This window comes from Galeopterus variegatus, unplaced genomic scaffold (genome assembly GCF_000696425.1).
Source record: "Galeopterus variegatus unplaced genomic scaffold, G_variegatus-3.0.2 Scaffold7038, whole genome shotgun sequence".
Classification (NCBI taxonomy): domain Eukaryota; kingdom Metazoa; phylum Chordata; class Mammalia; order Dermoptera; family Cynocephalidae; genus Galeopterus; species Galeopterus variegatus.
In genome coordinates, this window is record NW_007733149.1 from 61,555 (window position 1) to 71,655 (window position 10,101).

The window sequence follows — 10,101 nt, forward strand, 5'->3', positions numbered from 1 at the left end:
CATGTACATCTGCCACAGTGTGCTTCAGCTCGGGTATAGGTCTCCCTCTCTATTTGCTCTGTGCCTATGGTCAACTGACCCAAGGTAGACACTTACGTCACAAACTGAGCCAGTCTCACTTCTGGGTACAAAGTCCCCCTTAATGCCAGCATGCCAGAGAAATCCTATGAACTCTCCTTGTAGTAAATACTTTTTCACCCAAGTCAGCCAGTGTCTGAGTTACATACATCCCAGATGCTTAAGGACACTAAGCCTGTCTAAACTTCTTGTAAGATTCTATATTAGGATTTCTTTTACATACAATGAACCCTTCTCCTTGCTATGGCACTAATGAGAAATGTATCATTCCAAAACCTGTCAAGCTTATGTAAGACCCCTCAGCCATACTGCTTCCAGATTTCCATTGAAAGAATACCAAAGATAATATGCAATTTCAGACAGTATTGTTCAAGGATTTTATGTAACAAAAACATATTAGTAGCACATATCTTATAAAATCAGTATAACATAACTTTTTACAATGTTCTTTGCTTTTTCAAAACTTCTCATCTTAAGGAAATAGGATCTGCTTTATGAAAAGTGAGATACTTAATTTGCATGTCAGGAAATATATTTTCAGTTGTATCGTAAGCATCTCCTTTGTACTTCCATTCAACGAAATATATTTTCAGTTGTATCGTAAGCATCTCCTTTGTACTTCCATTCAACAACTCATTAACTGCTATTGAAACAAGTCACCTTGAGTTTAGGATTTTCATAGCTGTGGGGGAAAAAAAAAAAAAAACACCCTACAAGTCTAGTCCAGGGGTTGGCAGACTTATCCTTTAAAGGGCCAGATAGTAAATACTTTAGGCCCATTTGCTCTCTGTCATAACTACTTGACTCTGCCATGCCCTTGTAGAAAGCAGCTTTTGACAGTCTATAACTGTATAAGCATGGCTGTGTTCCAGTAACTTGGTTACAAAAATAGGCAGCAGGCCAGATATACCTGGGAAATAGACCTCTATGTTAAGTGACTTGCCTTAAGTCCTACAGCTAATGTGATTGATAAGACTGAGTGAGACAAACAGGTCATTTAGATCCAATTAATGGTGGTCATCAGGTAATAAGGTTTTGACAGTAACAACACGTTTATTACATCATCCAGCTGAGGATACAAACACAAAACACTTCTTAATTTAAAGAGAATAAGAAAACATCAGGCAATTCCTAGAGTACTACCACAAATACAGCCTTCACCTACAGTAAAAATTAAACCATTCAATCATTTTGGTCATCATCCCAGTCTTTCTTCCCACTTGGAGGCTTGGGCCCACCGGCTGGTTTTGCCATGATGATCTGTGTAATAAAACAAAAGACCACATCCTTTAGAATGCAGAGATAGAATATTTTTCTATTAACTTGATTTAAGATCATGCAATCATCTTGACATAATTATTAAATACTACATATAAAACACTACAGCAGAAAGCTGGCTAGTTTCCATGTTAGAAATTAAATTGTAAACTTCCAGCAGTGTGTTTGTGGATAATAATGGCAACAAGATCCCACACAGATTACTGATGGACACTCTAAGACACACACTTCAGTAACTCAGCTGAATGTACAAATACCTGCACCCATTGCATCACTAGTATAAATCGGTTTGGCACCTGATTTACATATGAAGTTTGTCTTGCCAACCATCTTTATCCCAATTTCCTTGTGGTTTAGGAGCTTTAGGTCCCCTTGCCAGTTTTGCCATTAAAATCTAAAGTAATTCATACATAAGTATTTATAAAATTCAACAATGAAATTTCCTAGTACTGTACCTGTGAGATCACTCAAGGAGCAGGAAGTGTTCACAAACAAAAATCTAGGCACCCAGCATCTTTCTAGTTTGTGTAAAATGTGCTAACCCAGCACTTCCCAAGTAAAACCATCTAAGATTTTAAGAGAACCTGTTTTTTTTTTTTTCTTTTTAAACTTGTGGTGACTTTTGGATCAAATAAATTTGGGAGAAGCTAAATTAAACTAAATTAATTGGCTTTCCTCAAAGTAGGACTCTGAGCCGTTAATAATATACATTCTGAATCTCAAAACTGGGAATAAGGTATTCATTGCTTCCCAAATTTATATGATTAAGAGGTCTTCGTATAACATCAAGGGGTTTGGCTTGTGTTTCAACTAACACAAATGAAAACATCTTCAACACCACCTCCACACCCTTTTCAGAAACCTCTAAAAAATCTAAACCTGAAATTCCTGGGATAACATTTTACTTCTTAAGGCTGAGTTCAGATTGAATTAAAGGCACTAAGCATAATTTTAGAAACTTAAGTCCACCTTGGTTTAAAAAAAAAAAAAAAAGGAAGCACCTTAAGGTGGTTACAAAGTTTAATGGGCATCATAATCACCAGAGGGCTTATTAAAACAGATTACTGAGCTTCCTCCAGAATGTTTAATTCAGTGCGTCTGGGTTGAGGGCCAAGAATTTGTATTTTTAACAAGTTCTTATGTGATGTTGATAGTCAATATGGGGACCATATTTTAAGAACTAGTGAAACAGGCATCTGAACAAAGACTAATCTAGTCCCTACTACACTATCCAACGCTTAAAGCTTGATTGGCAAGTCCCTTTCCAGAACATATGTTGTACAAAATTAGGTACAATTGGCTTTTGAAAATATAGTATATTTTATTAACACAAACTGGTTAACACAGTTGATGGATTCTTCAGATACATACTTTGTGTACAAACTGCAAAAACCAAGTGTGCCTAACAATCAACAACCTCCTCTCCGGTAAAACAAACAGGCTTCTTAGCTTAAAACCAAAATTCAAAAGTGGCTTTGTGACCAACGGTTTTAATTACTATCTTGCTTGGATAATGAACATTCAAAAAGTTCCTCAGTTAAGGAACTTCCACCATCAGAATTTCTGCTTACCTCATGCTTCAATCCACTTAGCTTCTACTGTCCCCTTATATTTTTGGTTCCCCTTTTTATTCTTGGCCACAATTCTAATTTCTAGAATAAATATTTCCTTAGGCTTCTATTGTCTTTATTTAAAAACTCAGAAAAACATATTCTTCAGCAAAAACTACCTAATAAACTGATGTAGAAACCCCTACTAAATCTGGTAAGCAAACATCCAGTTTCTACTTATTTCCAGTATATGGAAACTGGATACCCAGTTCCATTTTTGGTCATCTCTAGCTATGAAAAAGTTGGTCCTTATCCTGGAGAAAAATGTATTTTGTTGTAATTACCACCAACTGGTCCTTACTATGCTTAGAAATAAGTTAATTGTCTTTCCACTAATGTCCACTTAGGATTTACTTCTCCCAAGTTTAATTTTGCATGATTTTCACTACACGGATTTATGCCATGCCTAGCAATTACAATTTTTTATTAAGTAATTACCAATAGTTCATTGCTTAATAATTACTTCTAGAATTTTTGTGGGGAAATGGATTTAATTAAGTTTAATAGAAAATACCATTTTGAAAAGTAATTAAGATTCTGGTTTACCTCTATACCCAGAATATTTTTTTTTTTTAAAGATGACCAGTAAGGGGATCTTAACCCTTGACTTGGTGTTGTCAGCACCATGCTCACCCAGTGAGCAACCAGCCATCCCTATGTGGGATCCAAACCAGTGGCCTTGGTGTTATTAGCACCACACTCTCCTGAGTGAGCCTCGGGCCGGCCCTACCCAGAACAGTCTTTACCACACTTCCTCAAAAAGAAGGTAGAAAGGTTATGATTTTAAACACCTTTAAGATTTTTTAGTACCTTGAAAGCTATAATTTGTCATAGCACAAAAATTTCAAGTGCCCCAGTCTTGTCATCGCCACAGACAACACAGACTTCATTTGCCTTAATGTCCGTAGTCTTCTTCAGGGCTTTACAGTCCTTCCATATTCCATATTAATACTACATATTAAACTTACACTCTAGATTATAGAAAAAAATATTTTTGGGGCACACTTTAACTTCTCTAAAATGTGAGGGTAAAGAAATACTCTTTTCAATACACTTAGAACTATGTTATATTCTAGTTCTGTGAAAACATACTATTTGAACCATATGAAAACTAACATTTCTAAAGATCAAAATTTCACTTTTCACTCACCTGATCCACTCTAAGTACAGTGACTGCAGCATTAGTAGCCAGTTTGATAGCCCAATATTTTCCCAGGTAAGTGTCTAGAACACCAGCTTCCAACATGTCCTTTACTGCAGGAACTTCAGCCTGTCAACACAAAACAACTTTCTTTCATTTAAAATTTTTTATATGAAAATGTCTACACTCAACAACATAACACGTGGCTCCTTAAGCAGTAATAGAAAGGTAACCAAATACTACCCTACACACACTATAAAACAAAAGGATATCAAGGAAATACAGAAAACTAAATTTTCCTCTGAGACAAACTAAAAACTAATTGTTAAAATCATTTGCTCACAAATCAGAACACTGTTTCTGATTTTCCTTTTAATTTAGTGCTCCTATTTTAGGTTGTGCATTCACAAAATAAAGCAATTTAAGTTCACAGTGTTTTTTTTTTCAAATACCTCAATATCTAATCCAACATTTTTATTTCCTTCTTGATGTACTGCATAAAGTTTAGAGATTACTTCATTGGCCTTAACACCAGAGTTTTCTGCCAGTGCCCGGGGAATAGCTTCAAATGCCTCAGCAAACTTCTTAATAGCATACTGTTCAAGTCCAGGACATGTCTAAAACAAAAATGTGTTTATTAGTGCATCTTATTCAAGCAATGGGAAAAATGTCTATTTATACAGAAAAAGCTATACCTCTCCATATGATGTGATCTGTTTAGCCAATTCAATTTCTGTTGCTCCACCTCCAGGTACAAGACGTTTATCCTGCAAGTAATCAAAAAACAAAAAGTGACTAAAAGCAGTTTTCAGTTTTAAAATCTCTTCAGATACCATCAGACTGGGGTTTTCTCAGGCACTGTTACTCAGAATCTAATTACAAATTTGGAAAATATTTCAGCAAAATTTCTAATTGTACACAGTGTCCGGTATATGAAAAGGGAAGACCCTTTGAAAACGAAGAATGGAAACAGCACCATATCTTAACTGCATTTCCAAAGATATGGCACTAAGAACATCGCTTTAGCAACTGAAGGTACATTATAATCAAAAACAACCATAAACTATCCCTTTAAAAAACTTTTGAAAAAAATAGCCTTGCTTTGCTATTTATTACTTTGCACAATCATTTTAGAAAACTATCATATCATCATCAATGGATGCTTTAAGTCTTAGGTAAAAAGGTGCTTTGTTCTATATACATCATTTGCTTTGAAGTTCTCAATGTTTAGGAGTCTGCCAACTGTGTGTTTATGACCTTACAAATTACTAAAGCAGATTACTAATACTGACCCTTGTGAGAACTTTGAAAGTATTAACACCATCATCTACTGCCCTTTCTATATCATCCATCAGATTGTCTGTAGAGCCTCGAAGTACTATGGTGGAAATGGCACCGTCTTCCTTTTCTGTAAATAAATTAAATATGGAAATGGCACCGTCTTCCTTTTCTGTAAATAAATTAGATTTGGAGATTAAATCAAAGAAAATGAACACCGCACACTTACATAAATGTATTTTGCCATTACTACATACCATGCTTAAAAACTACCACCTGCGTGTCTCCAACTTCTGAGAGGTTAACACTATTACAATGTCCCATTTCTTCGAGGACAGGAGGAGTCTGTAAGAAAGTTAACTGTTGTAATATGAACTCAAATAGGTTTAACTATCTTAATGTTTTCCAAAATACATACCAATCTAGGGAGAGCTGTAGCACCAACTGTTTTACATAGTCTTCTGAGATCCCATTTTGAGTTCAGCCTTTAAAAAAAACAAAGACCTTAATAAAACTTTTAATTCCATCAGATAGCACACACAGTGCAAAGATTAAAAGAGGAAACTGTACTTCAGTCCCAAAGTCACATTCTTTTGACTCTGAATTCAAGCTCAGAACATGTTTAGATTGCACTGATGCCAAGAAGACTATTCCTGACCCCAAGAGTGAGCCCAGCTAGCCTGCAGTGCCACATCTTAAGTCTGTGTTGTATGGTATCACTCTAGAACTGGAAGAGACTGGGAGTGCTGAAGTCACTTTAGGATGCCAGGGGTTGATAGCTCTAAAACACCAGGGAAACCCTTGTAGAATACCAGTGTATAGAAAACTTTTGCTTTACTTTGTGTACATGTTCTGTGAGGATAAGTACAGTGATTTACTCTGCACATTTGTTTAGGTGCTAGGAATGGTGGTAGGTAGAAATGGACAGATAAGTTGTTTAGTGTGCCCTATAAATATGTTCATGGATTAAAAGGCATCTTCCTGTCCCCACATTCTAGCTAACAGGTAACACACCAGGCTTGAGTGTGGTCTCTTAAATAAGCTATTCCTTTTGCCTGGAATGCTTTTCCCCTCTACCTCTTCAAATAACATCTGTTGATTGGTCCTTCAGCTCTCAGCTTAAATATAAGTTTTCTCAGAGGTGTTTCCTGTTCCTCTAGACTGTTAAGTCCTTTTACTATTGGATCTAATACCTACACTTTCCCTTTATTAACAGATTTCATGGTCTGCTGAATTTGTTTAGTATTTCACCACCCCAACAGAATTTATAATATAGGATAACAGATTGCAGCTCTCTCTTACCTCACCAACATGATATTGTATTTGTTTGCATAATGAAGAGCCATGTCTGCCACTTTGCCACCTGTTACTATGACATTTGCACCGGTATCAGCAATAGCTTTGACTTGTGCATCCATGAGATTTTCTTCTCCCTTACTAAAATTCATCAGTTCTTCAGCAGTCTTTATCAATACTGTTCCCTGGCAAAACAAGCAAGCACTCTTTAAAACCACTTTACTACTTTGGTGTTCAAAGTCATAGGATAACATATTACTGAAGAAATAATTTAATGATTTGTCCAAAGGGGGGAGAAAAAAAAAAAAAAAAAAGACAAAAACACATATACTATGAAGCAGTATACAAAATCTGCATAAAATTAACACTCAGCTTGCTCCTAGACCTCCCCTCCACCTCTGCCCAAACGGATGCATTTTCTCTTCAACAGGCATTTTGGTGGAGAAGTTATTTTAAGTATGTTGGGCACGTGTCCTGGTATTTGTTTTTTGACAAAGGTCAGGTAGTGTCACCAAAACAACCAATGTTATGGTTCTCAAACTTTCTCTAAAATGTAGACTAAATGACCAATCCCCAGTCCTGCAAAACTTTTAAACCATCAACAACTTGGATTTCAAGACTTCCAGGGAATGAAGTCAGCCACTACTAAAAAAACACAAACTTCAAATTTCCTCACGTGTTTTTAAGAACTGACTTATCATGTTCAAATTACGTTAGAATATTGTTTCAAAATGCTACAGAATATCAACATTAAAAAAAATATTTTCCTGAAGAGTGCACAGAGTACTCATATTCTCATATTCTTTCAGTTGCTGAATGTCTAAGCTCAACTAGAATTTAAGGCCTGTGTGTCAGAATATAAATAGTGCCACCATGTAATGTTTCAAGTTTACTATTTAGTAGTTAAATTAGATATTCAAAGAATATAAATCTGGTTTAAAATAGATATATTCATGCAATTTTAAGTAATTATGAAGTAGTTACTGGTTTAAGAGCAAATCTACCTCAAAACTAAGCATTAATCTGAAAGGGCAATCCAAATTTTTACTTTTAATGTCTACATACCTTAGTTTCTGTTATCATGCTATCAAAAGGACAAGAGTACACTGCTATTTTCGCATCTTTGACAGATGTTACATCACCTTCAGTTTCCTTCTTGAAAACCATGCCATGCAATACCGAAGAGGAATAGATTCCAGAGCCCTAAGGAGTTGAATGACAAAACCACCAGTGATCTCATGAAAATAACATTAGACTAAGTTATTGATTCTGCATGTAACAAAAAAACTGTTTTCTAAAAATACTTTTTTAGTAATACACCAAGGCAGTGACCCCTAAACGCACCATTCTGTTCAAGGTAGAAATCATTGTGGAAACAAGCCATTTTTTGGAGGGGAGGTCCTTCAGTGTACTGGGAGGAACTAAAGGTAGAAAACTGCTCTGAGCCATTCATTCACCCGTTACCAAGTAACTGGTGCCAGTGCATCAGGCAACAAAGCAAAGATTCTGCTCTTACAAGTTTACAATTTAAATGGGGATGGTGGGCACAACATGGAGGGAGACAACATGCAGCATATATATATAAAAATACCTATATAGAGACCACATGTACACTTAGAAGCCAAATTCAACTACATTAGAGTCAGTATGCCAATATGCAAAACCACTCCAACTATAGGTTTTACTATATATCAAGAATGTAAATTTTTTATCAAAAACATACTTCAATATTTCAATACTAACATTTAAGTGTAAATTTTATGACTGTAGATCTATAGAACAATTTCCATTCCACTCAAAATTGCCTCCTAAGCTTATTGCTATAATGCAGTGCATATGAATACAAAAAAAATTATTTTGTTACTACACTATTTTTTTTTTTTTTCCTGTTGGCAGTTGGCTGGTTTGGGGATCCAAATCCCTGACCTTGGTATAACCAACACCATGCTCTAAACAACTGAGCTAACTGGCAAAAGCCCCTCTACATTATTCTTAACTCACAAGATGTCTTGGAAAAATGATGACTTCACAAGGAGATGATATGTCAATACCCTTTTAAATTTAATACAGCTATTAGTACTACATCAAAATGTTATAAAATGATGCTTCAAAAGAAATCCTGAATTTCCAAAACAAGAGGTAAAATTTGGGTTTAGATTAACTTTTTTTTTTTGGCAAAAAATAACTGACTTAGATGGAATAAAGTTAGTATATTTTCTAAACTTACCAGAATTTTACAAACTCTGATGTTATCCACATTGAAATGACCAGAATCAGGAAAAATAGATACTGTGAAGAAAATGAGACACATCAAAAGATATTTTGGTACAAGAGAAAAAATATTAGTTGTGTTAAAGACATTTTTATTTTGGACCTTTTCATTTACTTTACTTACCACATGCCTGAGCAATAAGCTTGGCCAGAAATGCTTCATTGCCATACTGTTTACTCATTATGGAGGTACGAAGTAGGGATGATACTTCATTGACATCTCGAAGGTTTTTTGCAGAACAACATACTAAATCAGGAAGAATCTCATGTGCTTTTCTGCAGGCTATTTCATAACCTTCTATGACCTAATATGTAAAAAACAAAAACATTTCTTCAAAAGACATAATTTTGATATGACTTAAAGTAGCTTATTTTGGTAACCCAATGAATATTGGTATTTATTCTCAATATAAAATGACAAAGTAGGGCCAGCCCCGTGGTGCACTCAGGAGAGTGCAGCGCTGGGAGTGCAGCAGCGCTCCCGCTGCGGGTTCGGATCCTATATAGGGATGGCCGGTGCGCTGTGAGCGCAGTGCGGCCGGTCACAAAAAAGACAAAAAAAAAAAAAAAGACAAAGTATACTTCCAGAATAATATGTATATCAGAGCCTACTAGTTATGAGCATAGGCTCTGGTGACAACCCAAATTTGAATCCTAACTCTACCACTTACTAGCTACAAGATCTTGGACAAGACTTTTCTAACTTAAGTCTCACTTTCCACATTTAAAACAAAATGGGATTAATGGGCCTCACTAACAGGGTTCTCGTGAGGATAAAATGAGATACTGTAAGTGATGCATAAGTACTATAATGCCTGGCACAGACCAAACTGCTTGATAAATGTTAGTTATTACTATGAAAATGATTTCTGTATAAGTTTCAGCAGTATGTGTACATATAGACAAAAATTAAGTAGAAGTAAACTATAAAATGAACACTCACCTCTGAAACCGACAGGCCAATTCTCAGAAGTTCTTCAGCTAATTCCAAAAGAGCTCCAGCAAATACCAGAACAAAGTTTGTGCCATCTCCAACCTCCTGCTCTTGCATGTGAGAGGCCATTACAATCATTTTTGCAGCAGGATGCTGTACCTGGTAGAAAAGGTAATATCAAGTTAAAACATTTGATCTTTAAAGCAACATAAAAT

At 35.6% G+C, this 10,101-nt stretch overlaps 1 protein-coding gene across 1 annotated transcript in view; it reads right to left on the bottom strand.

Annotated features, from left to right (window-relative positions):
• Nucleotides 1-441: 441 nt before the first annotated feature.
• The window catches only part of CCT8 (chaperonin containing TCP1, subunit 8 (theta)), a 16,206-nt gene continuing 6,546 nt past the window's right edge, over nucleotides 442-10,101 (bottom strand). The window contains exons 4-16 of the mRNA XM_008591563.1: nucleotides 9,896-10,045; nucleotides 9,077-9,257; nucleotides 8,909-8,970; nucleotides 7,747-7,884; nucleotides 6,688-6,866; nucleotides 5,804-5,870; nucleotides 5,643-5,730; nucleotides 5,400-5,515; nucleotides 4,803-4,874; nucleotides 4,560-4,724; nucleotides 4,117-4,236; nucleotides 687-1,338; nucleotides 442-634 (exon numbers count right to left, since the gene is read on the bottom strand). Coding sequence (XP_008589785.1) covers nucleotides 1,261-1,338; nucleotides 4,117-4,236; nucleotides 4,560-4,724; nucleotides 4,803-4,874; nucleotides 5,400-5,515; nucleotides 5,643-5,730; nucleotides 5,804-5,870; nucleotides 6,688-6,866; nucleotides 7,747-7,884; nucleotides 8,909-8,970; nucleotides 9,077-9,257; nucleotides 9,896-10,045 — 1,416 coding nt within the window. The 3' untranslated portion in view covers nucleotides 442-634; nucleotides 687-1,260. The remainder of the gene's footprint in view (nucleotides 635-686; nucleotides 1,339-4,116; nucleotides 4,237-4,559; nucleotides 4,725-4,802; nucleotides 4,875-5,399; nucleotides 5,516-5,642; nucleotides 5,731-5,803; nucleotides 5,871-6,687; nucleotides 6,867-7,746; nucleotides 7,885-8,908; nucleotides 8,971-9,076; nucleotides 9,258-9,895; nucleotides 10,046-10,101) is intronic.